The sequence below is a fragment of the Coffea arabica genome, chromosome 6c (genome assembly GCF_036785885.1).
Source record: "Coffea arabica cultivar ET-39 chromosome 6c, Coffea Arabica ET-39 HiFi, whole genome shotgun sequence".
NCBI lineage: Eukaryota > Viridiplantae > Streptophyta > Magnoliopsida > Gentianales > Rubiaceae > Coffea > Coffea arabica.
The window spans coordinates 10,713,638-10,737,794 of record NC_092320.1 but is presented as its reverse complement, the minus strand read 5'-3'; the positions used below and the strand labels follow the sequence as shown (position 1 = coordinate 10,737,794).

The 24,157-nt window shown below is 36.8% G+C and overlaps 2 protein-coding genes across 3 annotated transcripts; one reads left to right on the top strand and one right to left on the bottom strand.

The window, feature by feature from the left end:
- The first annotated feature begins 467 nt into the window (after positions 1–467).
- On the top strand, positions 468–4,213 carry LOC113694187 (glycerophosphocholine acyltransferase 1-like). The gene is made up of 8 exons (XM_027213050.2): positions 468–815; positions 909–1,028; positions 1,225–1,282; positions 1,404–1,504; positions 1,756–1,851; positions 1,940–2,033; positions 3,296–3,533; positions 3,711–4,213. The coding sequence occupies exons 1-8, from the start codon at positions 723–725 to the stop codon at positions 4,147–4,149; spliced, it is 1,239 nt and encodes a 412-aa protein (XP_027068851.1). The 5' UTR covers positions 468–722; the 3' UTR covers positions 4,150–4,213.
- A 1,880-nt stretch (positions 4,214–6,093) lies between these two features.
- On the bottom strand, positions 6,094–21,964 carry LOC113691486 (myosin-17-like). Of its 2 annotated transcripts, XM_027209630.2 has the most exons (39): positions 21,413–21,964; positions 19,234–19,362; positions 17,944–18,087; positions 17,684–17,829; positions 17,424–17,580; positions 17,236–17,294; positions 16,931–17,090; positions 16,660–16,809; positions 16,447–16,583; positions 16,218–16,364; positions 16,020–16,121; positions 15,867–15,924; positions 15,675–15,776; positions 15,417–15,454; positions 15,055–15,181; positions 14,805–14,975; positions 13,233–13,364; positions 13,017–13,126; positions 12,790–12,850; positions 12,382–12,559; positions 12,018–12,223; positions 11,784–11,903; positions 11,579–11,677; positions 11,289–11,510; positions 10,572–10,711; positions 9,993–10,110; positions 9,866–9,916; positions 9,705–9,785; positions 9,433–9,603; positions 9,135–9,290; positions 8,840–9,046; positions 8,172–8,309; positions 8,016–8,086; positions 7,821–7,920; positions 7,684–7,740; positions 7,547–7,603; positions 7,313–7,393; positions 7,095–7,177; positions 6,094–6,670 (listed from the first exon to the last, which is right to left on the bottom strand). In XM_027209630.2, exons 1-39 carry the CDS (start codon positions 21,413–21,415, stop codon positions 6,559–6,561), a joined length of 4,581 nt encoding a protein of 1,526 aa, XP_027065431.1. In that variant the 5' UTR covers positions 21,416–21,964; the 3' UTR covers positions 6,094–6,558. The 2 variants fall into 2 exon arrangements, with proteins under 2 accessions (XP_027065431.1, XP_071908904.1); XM_072052803.1 differs by lacking the exon at positions 7,095–7,177 and having other exon boundaries at positions 21,413–21,854.
- Between the last annotated feature and the right edge of the window lie 2,193 nt (positions 21,965–24,157).

Below are 24,157 nucleotides of genomic sequence, written 5' to 3'. Positions count from 1 at the left end.
TTTATATATGTGTCATGTATCTAACTGTAACAGTGTATACATAATTAAATCCGGCAAGTTTTAATAAGGATCGAACCTTACCATATACTTTCAAACAAAAATGCTACAAAAAAAAAAAAGAAGAAGTTGAATCCTGACATATACCACCAATAAAAAAAAGGCAAAGTTTAAATATTTACAAGTTCGATTATATGCAATCATGTCATTTTCTGAATAATAGTACGTTCCTTATAAGAAATTGATTATTAAAAAAAAAAAGAAGAAAGTTTTCACCTAGAAAGTGAGGATACAATACAAGTATAACCTTAGAAGACTAGAGGCTATTTAATCACGCATTTATTTCTTTTTCTTTTTTTAGTTCGCTCGAATGTTAAAATAGCATAAAATGAAATTCGGCCTCAAAATTTAGCAGGTGTCCGCGGATTACAGTTGGGAGTATAAATATAGCATCGTCAATGGAGTAATGTATTAACAGGAAACTTAAGTCATAAACAACTTCTTCCTTCATCAAATTCATATTGATTGCCTCCCCCACACACCAAAAAAAAAAAAAAAAAAACTCTAATTGATTGCTAGGCATTTTTATAGTTTTATATATACGTCGCACAAACCCACAAAAATTACAGGCGAAGGAGAGGAGCACAGAAAACCACCACTACCACCACCACCTTTTCTTCTTTTCATACTTGCGGGAAAACACAGGAGAGTCTTTGAGCAAGAAAATGTATAGCAACGGAGAATCTTCTTCTCCGGAGGACTCCAATGGCGAATCAAATGGAGGGTTGATTCGAAAAAGGCTCAGAGATCGATCAGAGGTATTAATTTTTTCCCACGTATCTGATTTAGTTTTGCAGTTTGTGATGCGATTTGGCTAGTTCTTTGTCATCTGGGAATTGTTTGTTGCGCAGAAAGTGGCTAAAACGAAAGAGATGTTGTCGAAGCAAGCAGTTCAAACCAAACAGATCTTGTCTAAACATGCAGATAAGATTGCCAAACGGGCTGAAGAACACGAAAGATTCATCAACAAGGTAATCAAGTAACCGACCGACCAAAACCCACCATATGTTTGTCAGATGGTCTCAGTGGCTATTAAAAGAACAGCTTTGTAGCTCATATTTGTTTCCTAATTTGTTTATTTACTTTTACTAGCATCTTTGCTTATGGTTTGGTGACATGGGATGTCGATTTTAGGTTGAACTGATTGGCAGCTTTCTGGGTTGACAGGTGACTTATTTGTTGAGTGTTCTTGGGTTTGGAACATTCTGCTTTCTGTTGGGTGCCAGTGAGTATTACACTCTTAAGATTTGACAATTCAGTTATCTTTATCCCTCGAATAATTAGTTAGGCCTAGTGGATTGTCGTTTGTTAATTTGCTTTTGCGGTTCTTTTCTATTGTGGCGCAGGGCCTCAAGATGTCCCTTATGCATATTGTTTGCTCTATGTCATATTTGTTCCTCTACGGTGGATTTATTATCGATACAAGAAATGGCATTATTATCTCTTGGTAAGCTCTTCCTGTTTTGCAACTTCTTGTTTTGGCTCATTTAACTACACAAATATTTTTTGTTTTGCGTATCTCAGTTATTTAGATCCTTGTCGAAGAGGTTCTAGAGTCTTAATTAGACAAAATCACTTTAGGTTTAGTTGGAATTCTGATGGGACATGTTATCTGTGAATTTTTCTGTTTCAGTGTAGACTTCATCTCCTACAAATGTACTTTCTCTTGTGTCACTATGTACTTCTTTTGCCATTCAGGACTTCTGCTACTACGCCAACACACTATTCTTGGTCATGCTTCTTTGTTTTCCTAGAAACGAGAAGTTTTTCATGATTTGCTTCTCTTTTGCAGAGGTAAGCAATCAATCTGGAGATGCCTTGTTTTTATCTAAATGGCATTAAGATTTGCTTCTTTATGTCTTGACTTCTCACATAACTGCAGGGTCCACTAGCTTGGGCACTGATTGTGTGGAGATGCAGCTTAGTCTTTAATTCTTTCGACAAAATTGTAAGCGTCTTCATACATCTTTTGCCTGGTAAGTTGGACATCCTTCTCTCTTTTCTAGTCTAGCCCCCCTTTATAACAGGTATTTCGACTTGAAAGCTAGGTCTAGTTTAATGATGATGAGAATGAATTAAGCACTTGTAGTTATTAGCTATGGGCCTTCATTTTTATCACATCTGATTGCTTCTATCATCTGCTTGCCTGTTGACTTCTTCATTCGCTGCATATGTGCTTTTATCCTGATTATGTAACTGTTTATGTTTGAGAAAATATGGTATCAATCTTTTCCAGTGGATATGCAGATGTTATTTTTCTTATTTAATTACTTGTATTGCCCCTTGTAGTCTCTGCTGAATGGGAAACGATAGCAGTCCACAGATGTATGCTTGGAAATTTTGTTGAGATGGATCTAATATGAGATAGAATTAACCTTACAGTATTTCAGCTCTACAAGCCGCGACTTGTGTATTTTCCTTTCAGCATAGTTATTCTTGCTATGAGTTTTTGGTGGTATATAAACTTTCTTTCAATTGTACAAATCTCACAATGACTGAAGCAATATTCTTAAATAACAAAGAACATAAGAATTTTGTGCATTTGAATGCATTGGAATAGTTTTATGGGGTATCACGCATCCTGTCTGTTCTTGTATGACATCTAAGCTGCAATAATTGAAAATTGTAGAAAGTTTTGGCAATTCAAATATGTTTGACTTAAGAGTATTGCTTTATATTGTTTAATACATTTTAGATCTTTTAGCAACTTTAGAGACTAGAATTTTTGGCATCATCAAGATACTTTGTCACATTTTCATGTGGCCTGATGAAATTTTTCTACATGGTGATGTCTTTGGTTGTATGTTTATGGTGGTCTTATTAAGCACTCCTTTTGGAGCTATTGATGCAAATAGTTAGTTAAAGCTCGTGTGAGAATAATAAAAAATCTTGTCATGTAAACTATAAACATCCTTTGAATGAAAGGACGTCCATCCGTTCTTAACTTGCAAGTCTGCATGTGTGGCTATGCCTCACAATTGCTAATAACTGTAGAAGAATCATTTGCTTTCCTCCTAGAGCACCTGTATTACTGAAGGCTACCTAGAGACAAAGGCATATGCACAAAACACCCTCTTATTCTGTGCCTACATACATCTTCTTGTTTAAGTTGCGCTCGCTGGAGTGCAAATTTTTTCCTCTGAAGTGATGGCATGGTTCTTTCTTGTGTAGTTTCAAGTAAATTTGTTATTCAGTTGTCCGGTGCAAATTGTAGCTTACTTGATAATTCTGAATTCAGGGTTGGTTTTCTTCACAATTCGATGGTGGGATCCTGTGTTTTTTGAAGCCATGCACCCTGAGGGGACTCCTCGCAGACCTTCATGGCCTTATGTAGAAAGCAAGTATAACCTCTGGACGTGGCTATTTCTTGTTCCATTAGTTGCTTACTGTCTCTGGCAGGCTCTTTATTTTCTCATTGTAGATGTCCTCCGTAGGCAGAGACTTTTACAGGACCCTGAAGTTATGACCTCTTACAGGTTAGTGCTTTTTATCTGATTCTTCATCATTACTCTCTCTCTCTCTCTCTCACACACACACACACACACACATTCTTGCACAAGTGGAAATGTCCAGTTACTCTTGATTTAATCCTTCTTCCTATGACTTTATCTTTAGCCTTATTGGTTTTGTTCTGTTCATTCACTATTTTGCAGAGAGCTCTCCAAAAAAGCACAGAAAGCTAACAACATATGGTGGCGTTTAAGTGGTATTCTTGGAGATCAGAACCGGTTGCTTATGTATATTGTCCTCCAAGGAATATTTACAGTGGCAACAATGGCACTTACAGTACCCATATTTTTGTCCTACAAATTGTCTGTCTTTTTCCAAATCCTTAAACTCTCTGCAACTGTATGGAATGGAGGGAACTTTTTACTTGAAGTAATGCCAAGACAGTACGTACTTAAAGAGAAGAAGAAATCAGAGGGCAAACGGGAGCAGACTATCGAAGACCAGTCAATTGCCCCGGAGAATTCGATGAGCTCATATGGTAAATGCGTTCCTCAAACTATGCAGACTGAACAAGACCAGCCCATGGAACTTGAAGCCTTGATGGGAACAAGTAATTCGGCTGAGATGCAAGAGTCCTCTTAGTGATGTACAAAATAAATTCTACAAACTCCATCTTTACAAGTGAAAGCTGTGAACTTTTCAGGAATATTCTTTGTAGATTAATGTGTTTTACAAATCCCTTAAAAGTGATCACTCTTCAATGAGGGGCATAACAAGTAGTTTAGCTGAGAGGAGATGTATTGACAAGATGTCGGATCTGATGAGCTGGAACTTTTTACTTTCCAGTAAAAAAAAAACAGAACTAGAACCGAGATTTAGGAACAGAGGGTGGGAATTAATGTTTTGATGTAAAGAGAACAGTGATGTGGGAACATAAACCGGGTCCCAGTTGATTTTCTGTTTTCTTGAAATTATTTTAACAAGAGGTGTCGAAATGGTTGATGGCCTTATTCGTTCAGTCATATTCGGCTGTTGCCAACCAAATGCTCAAGGCAGTGTGTTTCTAGTCTTGCTTCAAAAGAGAATAAAAATGGATAAATCAGGTATACAACTTTGCAGCGCACCTATTACTTAGCAAAAAATAAGTATAAATTACGGGACAGGAATTCTTTCCCCATGTATGGATAGCTTGTGCTTTTCATGATGACCTGAAGTGTAAAACAGAGAAAATAATTGGATAACTAGCGTGCTTCTAATTCCTGCACGGTAACTTTGATCGTCCTACATTTGAATGGTACATCTTAGCAACACACAGATGAAGACATCCAATGCATCCTGCGAATCTTCTACGGTGGCCGTTATATTAGACCAGACAACACTTGCTAAATAAGTAACTAAACACCCTGTGGTGATGCATAATAATACTTGCAACGAGAGTGTGCTTCATAAACCAAAGCTTGAATACATGATATGTTTACAACCCGAAGTCTCCGACACTCAAAAGCTCTGATACAATTCATATAGGAATATTCCAGTTTGCATTCTTTGAAGAAACTTCGAAGTGTTCAGAGGTCCCCAAAATAGTAGAGTACGCTACGAAATGATGTGTATGGGAGAAAGTCCCCCTTCGGCTAGTTTCTTTGTGAAGGGCCTTTGGCCCCCCGGAGGCCCCCACCCGAAAAATGAAAACAAAAAAAAAAAAAATTCCCCTTTGGGTCTCACTAGACAACACATTATTGTTTCACTTCTCATCATATCAGGTTTATATCTAACTCGTCCATAACCAGAATTAAGTCAATAGAGTACTAGGTTAATGGATGTAGTTTGCCTTTAAGGCTGATTCAAGGAAACACGAGACACCAGACCCGCACCTAAAGAAGTTTATGCTACTCCGTAGTCCGTACCATTTATTTCTACACATCCAATTCCGGAAATGCAATTAGTTTGGCTCTCCCCCTCGGTGAAAATCTAAAACTACGCGCCCTGTTATTCGTAAGGTCAAACGGCGGCGAGTGACAGATTCAGATTCTCAAACCAGTAAATGGAAACGCAACAGACCTATTGTGATTCGAATTTTCTTTCTGAAAACCAAAAACGCCCAAAAGATGGGATACTATCCCTCCACTTTCACAATTTGATGATGTGATTTGCATACACCTTTTCTTTTCTCCAGTGAAGGCTACGGCAATGTTAAAACTAACAAGAGTCAAAACGCAAACTCGAGGAAAGGCACCAAGATCAGCAAAGATGGGCACAAAATGAAATTTCTTTATACTGTTCAGAACAGCAAATATATCAATTAAGGATACGCCCATGCTAAGATTAAAAGAGCCAAGACGGAACCTTGAGAAAAGGCGTTAAGATCGGCACAAAATGAAATCTTTTCAGACACTGTTCAGATCAGCTAAAAATAGGCACAACATTATTGAATTGCCCCACCCAACAGTAAGCGGAACAACCGTGTAGGCCAACGTCAGTCGCAGGAAACCAAATTTTAGTTCTGAAGTATTCCTTTGAAAACCAGAGCCATTCAAAAAATCTAAGTCTAACGTCAATCCTGTATCATACCTCATAAGACGTCAAAAAGAAAAAGAATGTAATCAAGTCATTCATATATAAACCAATAAAACCTTAGGGAGACTTTTTACATGTATTTCAAAATACAGTAGCAACCTAACTGCATTCTAAGTCCACACTAAAAGTTAAGAACCTAAAATTGCTTCAAATTTACACTCAAATCCCCAGCACACACCAACTGAAAAACCAATCATGACTCTATATTAACTAATTGCCATCACAGTACTAGCCCCTATAGCTTTGTGCTATAATACCTCTCGTGTCGGGAAATGCACGAGGGGAATCAAAAAATTGACTCAGATAACATATATTAACTGTTACCTGAGCTAATGGAGTAAATTTACAAGACAAATATGCAACCGAAAATGAAAATTTATGCACAAGTTTCTGCACACCAGCTGATGCGCAGATTTCAATCTTCCAGAGATGAGGTGATGATTTAGAATAAAAACTTGATAATCATCATCCAGAGCTCTAATGCAAAAATGCAAAACCTGAATTCTCTCGGATTAGTGGCGGAGGCTCAATGTCAGCAACATCCACTGGTTGCATTGATTTGGAGATGTCATCCACAGAGAATGGGATGCTGCATTAGTGTTAGCAAAAATTAATGCTTTTCATAGGTTCATGAAAGTAAAGTCAATGTACTCGGGAACAAGCACAATCTCAGATCCATCAAAAATAGACATCCAAACTCAACCAAGGTCAAAAACCTTTGTTGAAAAAGGTAAGTATCAAAAGAATTTTTTTATTCTAAGAACACATCCAGATAATGATCTTTCTTTTTTCAGTAGTATGTTGAAGGTTCTTGGATATGCTCAAATTACCCACATAGTACTCCCTAAATTGGTTTATTACACCCTTGAGTTTACCTTGAACGCAGCCTCAGACCTTTGTTTCATTTCCAAGTGATCAAGAGAAGGTTGAGGTACGTTAAAAGAGTCTAACACAAAATGAAACTGACATAAAAAAACAGAAGTTGTGAATCCTACACGTTAACACATGAGTACCTTGAGTCATCATCCAACAAAAAGGAACTGCTAACTGCATTGTTAGAGTCCTCTGTCATCATAACTCTCATATTTGAAATAACCTAAATTTCAAGGAAAAGATGCATAGAAGTGAATTATAAACACCAGAACTAAAATTAGGAACAGCCAAAGGAAACAGACCCATTCAAATGAAAGTACAAGGACAATTCATCTGTTTTGTGTGAGAACTAACTTACATCTGAAGAAACGCTGTGGGTGCCATACTTGTCATCCCAGTACATTGTACTTATCCTGTACAACTGCTGTATGCTAAGCTCCTGAAGAATAATAAGAAGAACAATTAGGTCCTTAAAAGTGAGAACAAAAAGATCCGGAGCGGCTACAATCAATTTCTGTATAAGATGAATAACTCATTAAGGAACTTGGAAAGAATAGGATAGGACAAAACAAGCAAAAGAACAGTTTCTCACCGAACAAAGCTCATTTGTGATTTCATGCAATGTCTTTTTGGGCTTTTGATGAATAACCTGCAGATAATTGGAAAATAGAATAGATTAGCAACCACGTGATACATCATAACCAATTGTAATGACTGTCCTGAACTCACTAGGAAGCCAACAGCCTGTCTGATATGCTTCAGTTCATCCCATGCGGAGCCTACAAACTGAAAACAGGAGGTCATGAGAGGTTTCACATTAAAAAGTTGCTGGCCTATAAGCAAGCCTGTTTGCGAATAATCCTTACTTCTTCAGTTGCAGAACAACACCATTGCTCTAATTCGGCGAGCCCAGCCTTGACATACTCCCCATTGCTGAAGGAGCAACACTCACGCCGCAAAAGAAGACTGGAAACATAAATAAACGAAAGTAAGTAATGACAATAATTAATAAGATGAAACATTTGGCGTATACAGTTGTCCTGTTACTGGGAAGAACTTGCCTGTTAAAAAGTTGAACATTGATGAAAGAAAATATCTGAGTGAAAACCTTACGGACCAAGAAGGGAGGAACCTGTAAAAGTACAAGATAAGGAGCAAGTAATAAGAAATTGATTCAGAAAGAAATATTTCCATAGAGCGTAAGTTTTAAAACTCACGGAGTTTGCTTTCATTATGTTCAAGTAATTATTTAGGCTTTTCACAATGCTCTGCCAATGAGCAATCAAAGCTTGTTGAGCAACAGCATTAGCTTGAGAGCGTCCTTTTACTAAACTAGCACGAGATGTCCTAGGAGCCTGCAGTAGAAAATTCATTACCCATGAAGTGAATACTTTTAAATTTATAGGAAACAAAACTAAGCTGCATAAGTTACCAATTCCATTATAACTCCAGAAAAGAAAAGAATATAAAACAGAGAGAGAAGAAAAGAAGAAGAAGAAGAGCTGGAATTGCATAAGGTCACACAAACTAACGAAATGGAAAAAGAGAAAATATGGGAGATATTATGGGTACCATGGATGCAGGGCTTCCAGAAATCATTGGCGTACTAAACTAAAAATGGTTTCAATTTTTTATTTGAAACCTGAAGATGAGCTTCTTTAGGAGGTTAGCAATGGTAGTTAACCTCCAAGATAAGTACTAGAGCTTTATTATTGGCCAAATCAAGTAAAGATGCTAGGAACACTAACCCTGCTAAATCATCACAAACAAGTCAATAATCATTTGCTTATCCATTAACAAAAAAACACTCGTAAGAGCTGCTTATTGTTTTCTGATGCAACTTGCAGCAATCTAAACATTTGTAAAACAACAGGACATGAAATACCTGGATGCACAAGCCAAGCAATGGAGAAATCTCTTTCTTTAAATTGTCCCTAATCATCCCATAGATCTTCTCAAGGAAAGCAGTAAGCTGCTGCTTGAACAGCAAAGCAGGATATTTAGCCTCAACTTGACGCAAGTCATCCAGTCTACCAAGCACCCGGCCATTAAGAAATGAGAGCCCAGCACTTTGTGGAGATCCCCGTAATCCCTGCATTTAAGGAAGAAAGAAGAATTTACAGAATTCAAAACAGAAGATCAAGAGAAAAGGCCACGCAAATCAAATCTTAGGCCCATACTTGAGACATCCTCCCAAAAAGTGAGGCTGATGATGACCTCCGCCTTTGAGGAGTCAAACTAGCTGCCCCAGTGGCTTTGAGTGTGTGTTGGAGCAGCATTAACAGCGTAGAAGTATTACACAACCAGTAAGTTAATGTATCATTGTTGTCTGAGACCTAGAGGACAAAGGTTGCTCAAATTAATACAACTCATGTAAGCGATTTCTGATGACATTCATCAGCAAATGCTAGTGAGCAGATTATCATGATTTATGGCTACAAGAAAAATAAAATTAGCAATCCCATTATAACAACAAACCTCTATTGCTGAAGCTATTGTTTGGATGATTCTGTCAAACACTGTAGTCCTCTCAACTTCAAATGATCTCCAATGAAGAAGGCATTTGTAAATCAAACAAGCAGCAATTGGTTTGCCACCAGAAAATCCCAAATCTTGAGAGATGCACTTGATGAGCAAGTCTTGGTTCTCCTGCAGCAGGATAGTGGATTGCAGGAAAAGAGTCCAAAAAAATCAAATAGGAAAACCAAGAATTACAAGCATAATATTTTATGCATCCAAAAAGCACCCACCTGCTGCTTTTCATTAAGAAACTTTTGTGGTTTTTCCTCAGATTCAGACTCTTTTGGACTGGCTATAGCAAGAGTCATGTCCTGACACATGTAACATACAATAAGAAATAACATCCCTTTCCATTGGTTGTTACCCAAATAAAAGTACTGATGCTCCTTACATGTGCAACCTTGGTTTCACCATTTGGAATATTTCCATTCTCCGGAGTTCTCTGCATGTACACCAAGCAATCTTTATTTTTCTCAACATAGCATGTAACTTCAAATAAGCAAGAAGCGTGATATTACCTGTATAATAGTTGTTTTTGGTCTTGCAGAAATAGTTTTTCCAGTGGGAGACATTGCCAAAGCTTGTTGACGAAGAACTTGATTCTCTGATTCAGTATTCGAGAGCTTCTCTTCAAGCCTGAAACAAGAAATAAAGAGGAAATTTGCAACTTTTCCCCATAATATGCAATAAAAGCAAAACTGGATACAAGTGCCTATGTGCTTGTGCATGATTAAGCATGCCTGATTCAAAAAGACGGTTGCAAGTGCACATTATGTGTTACCAAGCATGGGAATGAATGAAAAGAGAGGACAATAGAAACAAACTACGACAAAAGGAGATAGAGAATCCGCAAACACATGCATTTGATGAACAACAAGAGGATCAACAGCAGCATCAAAACTTTCGATTGAAATCTTAAACAGGCACAAAGCTAGAAGGATAAAAAAAGGTTGAACAGAATGACCACCTGTCACTCTTATATTGGTATATAGCATTTGCTTTATCAAGGTAATAGAAATGTTCTACTACCTACTTGATCAATTCAGTGGTTCAAGAACAACTATAGCACGCTTGAAACTTAAAACGTGTTAACATACCTCTGCAGAGACTCCTGCAGCTGATCCACTTTCCGTTCTGCATCTTCAAGTTTTTTAGCCTGTTCTGAATTTCTGGCCTCAGCATCTATAGAAGCCTTCTTTGCTGCTTCTGCAGCTTGCCTTTCAGAATTCAATGAAGCCTGCACAAGCAAAATGGCTAAGTCAATACTCTTGGCCTTAATCTAATTATCGCCATAAATGGTCATCATTGTTATCCAAAATTTAATACTGACTGGAAGCTTGAAGCCCATGAGTGAGCCAAAACAAAGTGAGGAACACGTATGACCATCCTCTGAAGGTGGATATACAAAAGATTTACATTTCTTCAAATCTATATTGACAAGTTTAATCAGGACATGCAGGTTAAGCCATGCTTGTTCAAGAACGCAAGAGATATACACTACTAATGGTCCAAAAGCCTCTGCTAGGAGAACTATGCCAGCTTTTCACTGTTTTACCAGGCTTTAGATATGTATCGCAGCACTTATTATGTCTGAATTCTTCACATTTGCAAACCAACCACAAACTGATTTGTAAGAGCTTATTGTGTAAATAATGCATATTAAGGACAGGCATTTGGCTTAATTCCAATAACAGAAGGAACACTGATCATGAATAAAAACACATTTATCCATCACATTTGATATGCTTGGTTTACATGACTGCATCAACTGATTATCCACAACACAATACAGTAATATAAGACAGCTTCACTACCTTTAATTGTTCAACCTCAGCTGTTAATGCTTCAACTTTTTCAGTATCTTGAACTATAACAGGGGTTTCCTTAATCACAGGAGGAGCTTCTTCAATGGCTTTTCTTGCTGCTTCCCGTTCTTTAATAACTTTAGCATTTGCTTCATCTACTTGAACTTGCATTGCCTGCAAAGCCTCCTGTAATTTTGTAATTTCCTGGGCTTTCGTTTCTTCCAGTTCAGTCTGTATGCAAGAACAATTGTCACAAGGTACCCATCCAACGGGAATACATTGAATATAGAAGTACATACCCGTAATCGTTTTTCAAATTGCAACCGCCATGTAAGTTCTTCCACTTTCTTTTCCAGCTTGTCCTTTGCTTCTTTGAGAGCACCAGTTTCCCTTGCGGCCTGAATTAATGCATAAAATAAGTAACTGGTTATCAAGGCACTCCAATATGAACTGTTAACATGTTAATGTCTAACGAATAAAATCACATCAAGGACAAGAGTAAACCATTTTAAGCTTGCGAAGCTCCCTCCTTGCCACTCGTGCTCTCCAACCACATTGAGTAACAAGAGCAGCCCTCTGCAGACTTTTGTAGTAAGACCAATCCCTGTAGCAACGCACATGAGCCTGCATGACAAAAATATCTTATATTAATTATTATTTCAATTACTCAAAAATTTATTCTCATTCCCTGCTTCTATTGCATCTCTGGTGAAATGGAATAATGGGCACAAACAGGACCTGGATTTTAATAGCAGCCTTTGTTTGTTTCCGATATCTGAATTCATTCCTGGCACTCAATGCTCTCATGCCTGTCTGCAATGTGATAGCAGAATGCTGCAATGTTGAGTACGATTTCCAAGCAACATAACAGCGGAAGTTCTTCTGTATCTTCAGAGCAGCTGCTTGACGGCGTAATTGTTCATATAGCTTGCGAGCTAATATACCTAATGAATTCAATAGCACAAACAGCAAGAGAAAGTGCATTCATTATTTATTTTCTCTGAGAGCCTTCTATTATCTTTGTCCATGCTGAATAGCAAATTTACAGAGAGAGGATAATAAGCAGATAATCACTGCATAAACAACCACAAGTAAGGAATACCTCGCCAACATGATTGCATTTGAATTGCTGCCTGGCGAGTTGTGATGAACTCCTTCCTAGCAATGTAAGTTCGAATCTGTCTTTGAATAATCCTGGCTGCATTTCCAAGGACCTCTGCTCTTCTCGCATCTAGCTCGGCCATTTGACCAGCTCTTAGGAAGACTTTTGTCTTGCCCATCTGCAAAGCCAATGACATTTCATATATTAATATAAAGAATTATTTGACGATGCTGCTGGTGCATCACAATGAGAACATAATGAGGACAAAAGAAACATAACAGAAATACCAAATAAAGTCTCATTTTATTCTAATGTTGAAACTGTAAATAGCTTGTCCTCCTGTAAAATTGAACAAATAGCATACCTACAAAGCTTTATTTCAGTAGGGGGGAAGAGGTTCAAATTTACCTGATAGCCTTTTAATCCCATTTTGTCCAGAATCATTTGGCACGCAACCTTGTCATCATAGCTGCCAAAGGTACTTTTGTTAGGACACGAGGAAGTAGATGAACTAGAGATGCTTAGAGAAAATAATTGAACTGCAAGATGAAAGGATCGCAGAAATGCATGCAATCCTCACTGCTATTCTTCCTGCCAGGTCAATTCTGTTAAGAAAAAGAGAACCAATAGTTTACCTTCCATCCAGAACTTCTGGAGCAAGAACACCAAATCGCAGAAGAAATTCATCAAAACTTCGCCTAGTGGGGTATCCAGCACAGCTGATTCTGATAGCTTCCAGAACACCCTATAAATGGTAGAGGGCATACTAAGAATATGAAATACAAGAAGTAAAGAAATGCACCTTAGACCTCATTAACAATCACTGGGCAAAAGATTTAACATATACTCACACCACACCGCAACTGCTGGATGACATTCAGATTCTCAAAAATAGCAGGCTTCAATTCATTATTGGGCTTCACACATCGAATGTAGTGAGGTTCTGTTGAACTCAAGGTCTCCATTAAAGATTGGAGTTGAAGCTGCAAGTGTCAACATAGATGATAAACATTAGAAAAGAGACGTCAACATATACCAAAATGCTGCTGTTCGAACTGGAGAAAGAAAAGGAGGAACAGCCATTCTTGCAAACTCTTGGATTTTTGAAAGGATAGAACCATGAAAACTTCAAGGATAACAAGGAAACAATTTGTGAGCTCAAGACTTGAGACTTTGAAAACATTGTCCCAGTGCATACCTGAGAAATATGCATCCTGTGCTAATATTCCTTCTTCTTCTAATAATAATAATTATTATTATTATTATTAAGAAAGACACTATTTAAGTGCTTCAAAGCGGACAAAATTTTTAGTAAAAAAATAATAGCAAAGAAAATCATTTGTTCAAAAGTTTTATCAAGAAGTTTACATACTAAAAAATGTTGCCCGAATGTAAAAAGGTTTCATAAATAACTTTTGACATTTCAACTAACAGGATTCCGAGGTGCCAAACTCTTTAATGTGTCTTAACAAAGTAACTCCAGAAATTCAAGTTCCTGAACATTAAATGTCTCATTGGAAGATGAACTTAAACATCAAATTTGATGATGCTGAAAACCCAAACCCAGTAGTATAATTAACCCTCTTCCAGTAACATGGAAATTAAGTCCGGCCCAAGAGTGTGAGAACTACAGTCGCCTTTTGGTAAACAGCTCCCTGGAATTTTTGGGGCCTATATTTGAGCCATCTTTGCACCAGTGAAAAGCTGTACTCATTATGAATCTCTATACTCTAGTAACTATAGTGCAGTATTGAACATAAAATACCATACATAATTGGTAGTCAACATCAAACTACCACCATAAGTCTGAAAGTTTAGCAAGATCCACAGTTTTACTGAAAGTAGTGTACAGCCATCCCATCTTTCAGTGTCATACTGAAACAGAGAGCTTCAGGAACATAGGCAGAAACGCTTGCAAATCAGAAAAAAGAAGCGAGCTAACACAGCAATACAGAGAATTCTTTCACAGATATGACTTTTATCATAATGGCATCTCATGTGGTCTAAAACTTTAACATCCACAAGATTTCTATAGTAATTCAGTCGACCATAACTTTAGTCAAGATTTCATGTTTCACAGAATAGGCACAATAGTCCAGCAACATAGTTCTATTTGGTTTTTGTCTACTACATGTTTCATTTTAATGCAGATTGTGGCCGTGCAAATTACTAAATTTAGACCATGGTGTCCAAAGAATAGGCAAGCAAACAACAACTTTGCCATCAGCTTACAATAAAATACTGGCCACTCCTGAAGTAAAACCTGCTAAATTAGATTATATGAAGGTAACAGTCAGACTATTTAATTTTACATCTCTCTGGGTTCTATTCTCTGTATTTCACATGTATAGCAGTTCAGTAATGCTAGGTAAATTGAAGAATGAATTTGCCATCTCCATAAGGCAATCAAAGACAGCAAGTACCTTAAAGCGGGACCCGATAGAAGAAAATTTGGATGACTTTGATGATTCTTCAGGAAGTGGAGGAAATAAACCAGCTACAAAGGGACACTTTGAAGCTGTCAGAAGATCCTGATGTTCTGCCACCACATAATCTTTGTTTTTATCCAGAAACAGATCTGCCATATACGTAACCTGCAAATGATACAGGAAGTAAAGCATAAGATTGCAGTGAACTGCTCTATACAGAACCTTATAGGATGCACATTGATACCTCTCCTGCATAGTGAGATATTGTAAAATTGGTGCGCGAAAGCTTAGGTTTGATGAAGCGCTTATTCTTTGCAAATGTTTGGTACAACTTCTGAGCAAATGTTTCATGGGTCGATTTGGGGAACATGCTGCATCAAGCAAAACATATCAAAAGTGCACTAAAGCAGAAGTAAAGTCGTGTAAGTGGGTAAACAAATTTGAGCTTGTCCATATTGTTGATGAGTTTCTAAGTGCCACAATGACACAGCAAACAACAAATAGTTATCGTAAATATCAACCCGCAACCAAGATTGAATGGCATTAAGTATGAAAATCAATTTCTGATAGAGGTGGAGAAAAAGAAAAGAAAGGAAAATTACAGACCATGCTTCATCCAGAAGTGCAATGATTCCTCCAGGTTTCTGCAACATTTTAGGGCAAGTTAAGTAAAGAAGCCAAGGCCCTTAGCAGAGAAGGCGGGAAAAAAAAGCTAAGGCACTACATGATGAACAAAAAGGAGAAGAAACCATTTGATTATTAGCTCTACAATCATATGATACAATAGCCAAACAAGTGACTTTCTCATATTAAGAAAACATCAGCAAAAAATCTGTAATCTCAAGAATCAATAAGGTAGCATACCTTTTCAATCAGATCCAAAACATCTTGGTTATCAACAAACTCTATGTAGCTCCAATTAATTTGTTCCTTCTCATACTCTTCTTGTTCCATTTTAAATACATGCTGCAAATGTTATGTCAAACAAATTGATGAAAAGAATGTCCAAATTTTTAGTCAAAGCAATGACCAATATATGATAAACAGAGCAATAACCTGGTTGAAATGTTGCTGCAGCTTTTCATTGGTAAAATTAATGCAGAACTGTTCAAAGCTAATTACACGCATAATAAAAAAAACAATGAGAATAGGCTGTAAACTGTACTCCAGATAAAACACTGTACCCAAAAGATGTTTGTAAGGGGTTACCTATTCTGCTTAAAACTTTCAAACCCATATATATCAAGAACTCCTATTATTGATTTTGAGTTCGGATCCTGACCAATTGATATATTTATTTTCTCCACAATCCTGGGGAAATAGATAACAGTCACTAAAATTAGACAAGGTCAAACTCCAAAAATGTTCAAATATTTGATAATAATTAGAAAAATTAGAACTCCTTACCAGTCAAATAGACGAGAATATATCGTCTTAGCCAAAGCGTCCCTGCTACCAGTAGCTGCTTCTGGATCAAGAGTCCTTGTGATAACCTCCTCAGGTGTCACCATCACACGCTTAATGAGTGCGTCTTCCAAGCTCTTAGCATCACACCTATTCCATCATGTTTCTGCCTTTTAGATACCTAATTGCAATTTAAAAATCTTACTCAAGAATGAAAGGCGAATATGCCTACTTGAGCAATTCAGCTGTCACATCAAGATGGAACCTAGATTTCTCATCCTTGATCACAGAAGAATCTATCTCCTGCCCCTTTGCAAAGTCAACATTACCCAGGTGAAGAATTGCAGCCACAACCCTGAATATTGCCTCCTGGAAAGATGTCGTGTAATGTAAGAAATCTAAAGAATATGCACAAAAAGCTCAAGGAAATCGTTGGCAGGCCAACCTGTTCTTCCTCATTGATTCCAACTATATCCATAGCCCTTCTTGTTGCAACATATTCTTCACCATCATTAACTCCATCAAGCTCATAACAATTGGACTGATTGAGATAATGAAATATTTTTGGATTTCCCAACTTATACCTCTCCTTCTCCTGCAAGTTAAAGTCGAATAATCATTTTCATATATTTAGCCAGTATAATTAGTACAAGAGAGGTAAAATCTTAGTAAAAGTCACCCGTCCAATGGAAATAGGACAACCCATTAACTCTTACCTCCGGTGGTGCTGCACAAAGAAGATAAAAGCAGTGGTAATTTCTCTCAGGAGTAGAGATCTGGCATACACGAGATCTTTCCAGCAGGTAAGTTCGTATAGCTGCCCCAGATATCCTCCCGCTCTTATCAAATTGTATCTCAACAAATTTACCAAAACGACTACATTGAGAAATCACAAGCAAAAGATCAGAAAAAGTATTATCACACATTTCAAGATGATGTGTGAACAGAAGACACCCTAAGATACAATGAATCAAAGTATATGTAAACCAAGTAAATAACTCTAGCCAATAAACTTTCTCACCTTGAGTTATTGTTCCTCACAGTTTTAGCATTTCCAAATGCTTCAAGAACAGGATTGGACTGTAAAGTTAGCATAAACAAGTCAGGGACAATGCCCATCCAAATGACAATTAGAAATGAAAACAGCTTTTTGCATCCTTTTATACGAGCAAGAGAAGACGAAAAAGAGAAGAAAACAGTCCATCTTACTTCTAGAACTTGCTGTTCGACCGTCCGCCCTTCAACTCCAGAACGACCGCCCAGGTATGCAAGATATCTCATGAGCATCTTCGTTGTTTCAGTTTTACCAGCACCGCTTTCACCACTGACCAAAATTGAGTTGCTCTTTCCCTCATTGATCATTTGCCTGAAGGCAATAAAATGTTGAGAAGCGGCTAGTAAGGGAAAAGACAGTGGAAGAAAAATCCCATTCAAAAGATAAAAACACTCAAAGATTATTGAGTACTCACCTGTATGAAACATCGGCAATTGCAAATACATGTGGACTAAGCTCTCCAAATCCTGTTCCTTTATATTGTTCCATCATGTTACTATCATACAGGTGAGGTATTTTTTGAAAAGGATTCACTGCTATCAATATATTTCCTGTGTATGTCTGTGCAATAGATTGAAGAAAAAAAAAAAATATGAGAAGATTGGTTCTTACATCAATTATACTTTTCTTCAACAAGCATTTTGCAAGGTCCTGAAAAGATATTCTGAAGCTTACATATATTTCATTGAGTTCATATCTGGTAGCCAGGTTTTGCAGAACACCTGGTTCATGCAAGTAAGAGAGCTTAGTCATGTCATCCACACCTCCAGGAGGAGCTTCGGTATCCTCTGGAAATGCTTTTGAAATGTTTGCAACAACCTAAAATCAACTTTCAATCATAAGAACCTTCAAATTCCATGTAAAAGAGTGGCTTCTCAGAAGCATCCAACCACGTTCTAAGCTAAAACTCAACTAACAGTTAACAGCTGAATTTGCATGGCTTCTTTACCCCATTTCAATTTTCGACCAAGGTATTGAGGCATCTAATCCACTTACCAATTATCATTCAAAGGCATATAAAGCAAAGTGAGTTAAAGCTCATGTTGAGTTGATAAAGGCTCAAAGTGAAGTAGAATAAAGCTAAATTTCCTAATTGCAGGGGAATGAAGTATCAGGATATTGCACATAGAAGTGGCAGCTAGTGAAGAATTTGATCTACGTTAAGAAATGCCAGAAGTTACATGAAAATAGAAGTTCTGTAAATGTCACTTATTCACTTTTCAATTGCTGTCTACTTTGCTGAACATAAAAAAAATGCCTACCCTGTAAGTTTGCTTTTTCATCAACAACTACCCGCTTGCCCAAGGTGAAAGACCATGGTGGCATACTACCATTGGCCCTCTGCCACAATCAAAAAACCTTATCACCACCATAGTCCGTTGCAGCACAATGTTACAGGGCCACCAATAACTATTATATTCCGTTGCAGCACAATGTTACAGGGCCACCTATAACTATTCCTGTCAAACAACTTCGTAGAGCCTAAGTTACCGGCTCAAAACACTTAAGCCCAAGCAGCTAGGAGCAAGATGTCTAAATTCTTAGAAGCTATTGAAATATCTTTCACCTATGCATTTTGAACTAGTTGTTGGAGCATTACAATCAGCCATCACAGCCGTAGCTCAAGCCACACTAGTACCATATACAGGATTGCTTTGGTATCAACTATAAGTGGAAAGTACCAGCATATGCAGGCTAAGCTTACAGGAGGCTAAACTACCAATGGAAGATTCTTAAGCTGAAGCAGATTAAAAAAAAAAACTGCAAATATAGGAAGACTGCATGATCATACAAGAGACACAAAATATATTGCTCCAACATCAAACAGGACACACCAAGATTCTTAACGTCTACCAACAGCAGGTTATCACATATTAAGACTTTCATTTCGGCACACCATTTGAGCCACCGCCATAACAAGAGACTACAGTGAAAAAGTTTAGCTATGAATATAGCTGCACTCACTTTTTTCCCATTTGTTGTGTGAACATGAACATCTTGACCATTAATTTGAGTTACTTCCCCATCGATCCACGCCAAGACTGGATCCTCAACCCATACATGAGAGCCAACAATAATATTAACTGGCGATGCCTGCAAAAGAACCAATACCATTAAATTAATAGATTTAAATTCACAACAACATTATTTAAACTCATAATAATTAAGACAAGTATCAACTTGTATAACCCAACACACAGAAATGTAAAAAACAAAGAAAGAGCATCAGAAAGTAGAGAACTTCAACATAGATAAACTGTTCATCTTCTATGAAGGAATTCTTACTGCAGCCAATCAGAGCATAAACAAATCATACAGATACAAAGAAATTAGATACACTGGATCCTAAAGCTAATTTAGTTTGTTTCTCTAAAAGGCTACCTCCTGCCTAGTTCTCCAAGGAACATTGGGAACTAGAGTCTAGCAGAATGTGCAAGAAAGATAATCTAAAAGCCCAACAACTGGAACGCCATACACCTCAATTAATATAACAATAATTTAAATAGAGAATTTACAAACAAAAGCTTCACAGAAGTGCTGTTTGAACACCAAATTCAGAATACAAACCCAAAGCATGTGATACACCGAAGTGAACAGCTAATTCAATGCCAATCTACTTAGAGTACAAGAATAACTTTTGACACGCAAAATGCTAACCCACATATCAATTGTATATTGTAAGAGATGTCTAGTCATTTCTTTTCCTTAGACTTACTTCACCAATTTATTCCATGTTAGTTTCTCTTAAAGCACTTTTTTGCAGAAAGTCAGTACCTCCATGTTAGTTTCTCTTAAAGCACTTTTTGGCAGAAAGTCAGTACCTTGTAATTGTGGCAATGTACATAAATCTTATGTGCCATTTGAAAATGCGAAAGGGGGGTTACTTGAAAACCAAATATGAACTCTTTTAAGTTCGGCATGGTACACAGTGCATCAATTTCCACAATCAAGAAATTTTTCTTGCTACATTGTTGTGTTTGCCACTAAAATTGGCTCTAGTATGCTATACAGTTCACTGTATGCTATGAAGCAGAAATTGGATCTGTAAAGAAAAGTTTAGGTGCAAAGTGCACTAAATTGATAGATGCAAAAGGGAAAGATATTATTTTGGGGGAGTGAGGAGTTCAAGTGCCTTGTCCGTTAGTCCTCAAAAAGAAGCCTCAACAAATTCATGAAGATGTTCACACATAGTATTTTAAAAGAAACCCCAAATACATAAACAATGAAAACCACTCACATTGGCCTAAAATCTGCTTTTCCTGGAAACTAAGGAGAAAGTGACATTTGGTAGCATTAGATCATTACAGGACTCAATAAAACACTCTCTGCCACATAACCTACTCTAAACCACCAGTTGCTTTTGAAGGTTGGGCAGCAAAAAGAGGGCTTTAACAATTGCATAACTAAGCAGGAAACATGCTGAGAATAAACTTACTCGGACTAGGCCACTCATTTTACAGAACTTTGACGATTTATTTTCTCAATGTAACTGCAACTGGGGGCTCAATTTTTCAGTTACAAGACTCTAAACAGATAAAAAGTACAATAATCTGAGAGCCTTAACGATCATGATTTACTTTCTCCCTTTATATTTGCTTTGACAGCGTAAAATTAATTTTTTTAACACTTCTTAAGGCATAGCCAATGCCTTTCCTACTACAAATTACGAAAGACTCTGGATATTTTATTTCCCGACATTTAATATCCTAGTTGAACCAACTAACGATTGCATTTGAATCCTACGTGGAAGGTAAAAACAAAGTACTCATTCCCAATTCAGAATAAGATAAAAATTTACCGATTATATTTAAGTACCTGTTGATAAATTTAAAAAAAAAAATCCTCCAATAATTCGTGAATTATTTACAAGTATCCGATCAATTAGATGTGCATAATGCATATTGTGCCCGTAATATAAACATTTGGACAATTTTGTCGTACCAAAGGTAAATAGACTAATTTAATAAAAACAAAATACAAACTTCCAACAAATAAGGAAATTAAAAAAGGGAATACTACTGTTAGTAGAAACTAAGCTGAACAGATTTGACTCGAGGCAACCAAAAAAAAAAAAAAGAAAAGCTTAATCAGTCAAAATAAATTCAAAGCAGCAATAAGAACCGTGGTCACGGCCTGGACTTACCATTGAAGAGTTTCCGTAACTATCGATCTCCTCCTCCTTGCCGTCTCCAACTCATCAAGCAGAAAGAGACCGACCAAACGGAGCTCCGACTCAGTGAGTTCAGATCGGAGCCAACTCAGGCTCAAAAGCTTCGGAATTTTCGGCGACGCCGATGCAACAAAAACACAACAAAGTTTCTTTTCTCCTATAACAATAATAATGATTCAATTCAACTCCCTACAAAAAGCTCTCTAGCTTTCCCTCTCTAAAATAAATACAAGTGAAAAATTTTAAAAAAAATAAGAATATCATGAAATTCTCAGTATATTTGAAAAAAAAAAAAAGAAATGAATGAAAAGGTGAAGTGGAAACTGGAAATGGTTGTAAATTTTGTTGCCTTTTGTTTTAGTTTCTCACTCTAAACTTTGCTTTTGTTTGCTTGTTTTGTAGGAATGTTTTCTCCGTCTTAAAATTTGAAGCTGGTTTTGGGTTATTCAGTGGTGGCTGGGTGGGGCCGGCTCTGGTGAGAGGTGGGTGTGGGACCCCACTCAGGGCAAATAGGAATGATGTCGTGCAAGAGAGGGAGCTGGAGTTGGAATTGGAGGTGCTTAACACGAAAACCGACATTAAGGCTAGGCTGGATTAGTTTATTACGGCTAATTAAGCTGGGTTTTTTTTTCCCCCCCATTGTATTGTATATTTGTATGTCCGGGTTTAGTGTTTAGGTTTATTTACCAGGTTTAGCCCTAGAATGCGGGAATTCAAGCGTTACTGTCAGATATTAATATTTAAATTTTACCGGATTTATAATCCTAACGTCCTTTTAGGGACACTCGATGAAATTGAAACAATACAGAGCCTCTGTACAAGGATAACACGCACAAATCAAGCTACATAGGTTTAGCTTAACTGGTAACCTTCCTTATTGAAATTAATACTGAGGAGACATTGACTAGCAGGTAAAGTGGGTTTTTTTTTTTTTTTTTTGGATTTTGATTAACAATCAAGTTAGAGCCTCCAATATACTCGTTCTTGTCTTCTTTTTTTTAAAAAAAAAAAAGAAAAAAAAAGAAAAGCCTATAACAAAAATGGTAGAAATTGATTTTATTGCATTGTCAATTCGAAGGTTCACATAATGGCCTTGCTATATCGATGAAGAGTGTAAAATGGCCATCCCAAGGTCTTGAGATTTAATCAAGGTACCTAAAGAGAGGGTAACAAATGTACAAATTCCTTGTAATTTTGGGAGCTAAGTTCACTGCTAACAGTCATTTTCTAGTAAGCAGCATCAAGTGGTTTTGTTGGCTAGACGTTAAGTGGGAGGAATCTAGTTTGCCACGGTACTTTGTAGGTGTAACTTAATAGCTCCTACTTACCAAAACAAAACAAAACAATAATTTGGGATAGAGTACTATTATTTGGAATAATTACTGTAGCATTTTTTGTGATGTGATGTATATAAAATAAAAAGTAGTTAGAGATATAAAAAGGTGAATTGGGAAACGTGTTTATGTATGATGCAAACGAAATATTGTTTAGGATAATTTGGCAATCCAAACACACTACGGTTATAATATTTTGAAGGTAGATAATTGGTTATATAATATGCAAAACAAAATTCATAATAATATAAATACTTTCATACCCAACCGTTCAAACATATACCACAAATATGATTAGAGACTATTTTGTTAGTTCCATCCTTCACTTATGTTTGGTTATCAAGATTTGCCCCAAAAAAAATTTTCAAATTTTTTTACTGCTTGCATCATAAACACAATTTTCAACCACAACCAAACAATTTTGGCTTTTTGTTTATTTACGCTAGAGTATTTTATTTAATCTACTATCTCTTTCTAATTCCTTATTCCGCTTTTTTTTTTTTTCCTAATGATCAGTATTTACTCAGAAACTACTGGTGCTAACAGATTCAAATGAAAGAAGAAAAAATTGCAAATCAAAATGTCAGCCTCGGTGATGCTTGTTGAAGCTAAAAAAGAGAAGAAGAGAGGTCCAAAAAATTAATAAAAAGATTGATGTAGTTTAACTTGCAATATCTTTTTTTCTACTATGTTAATTAATAAGTGTATGCAAGACCACTATCATGCATGTCGTTGCTAATTCTTACTACATCAATCACCCCACAGGAATCTCATGATGTTCTTATATCATATGCTCGTACTTGATTTTGTTTTGAAAAATTTGGGCCACAATTATTAATTAACAAGTACAACCCTTTTAATTTATTTTTTTTTTTAGCAAAGAATGAGTGAGATTTAAGAAAGGAAAATTTTAAAGCAGAACCCCTAACTTTTTACGTTTCAATTTTATCCACTGGATCAAGGCTTTCGCGGGAAATAAAACCGTTTCATGATAGAAAATGATGGGTCTATGCTCTACTCCAAAGCCTAAGCTTGCTTTTGAAGTTAATCATTTGATTTGCAGGAGATCACAAAGACAAATTACAGGCGAAGAAATTAGTACCTGCTGGGTGATTTGATGTATAGAAGATGAAATTTCAGGTAGGTATATTACAGGCGAATGTCTTCCGACAAGTCTCATCCAGTCATGGCGCACAAATTATTTACCTTTATTCTGGGGAGAGTTGGGAAGGACTTCGTCGCCCAACAAAATTCTAAGACGCACCCAAATCTTCCTAAACACATACCTTCTTACCCCACAAATTTTCATGGAATGCCACTCATAAAATTGATTAGGACTGCTTTTCTTTTTATTGGATTGACTAGGACTTAAAAAATAAGAAAT

Coding starts and splice junctions, on each gene's coding strand:
- LOC113694187 (XM_027213050.2), top strand. CDS start 723: ATGTATAGCAACGGAGAATCTTCTTCTCCGGAGGACTCCAATGGCGAA. Junction 2,034..3,295: donor CTTCATACATCTTTTGCCTG/GTAAGTTGGACA, acceptor TTCTGAATTCAG/GGTTGGTTTTCTTCACAATT. Junction 3,534..3,710: donor GAAGTTATGACCTCTTACAG/GTTAGTGCTTTT, acceptor ACTATTTTGCAG/AGAGCTCTCCAAAAAAGCAC.
- LOC113691486 (XM_027209630.2), bottom strand. Junction 14,976..15,054: donor TATCTCACTATGCAGGAGAG/GTATCAATGTGC, acceptor TATCATTTGCAG/GTTACGTATATGGCAGATCT. Junction 10,712..11,288: donor CTGAGGTTGAACAATTAAAG/GTAGTGAAGCTG, acceptor TTGCTTGTGCAG/GCTTCATTGAATTCTGAAAG.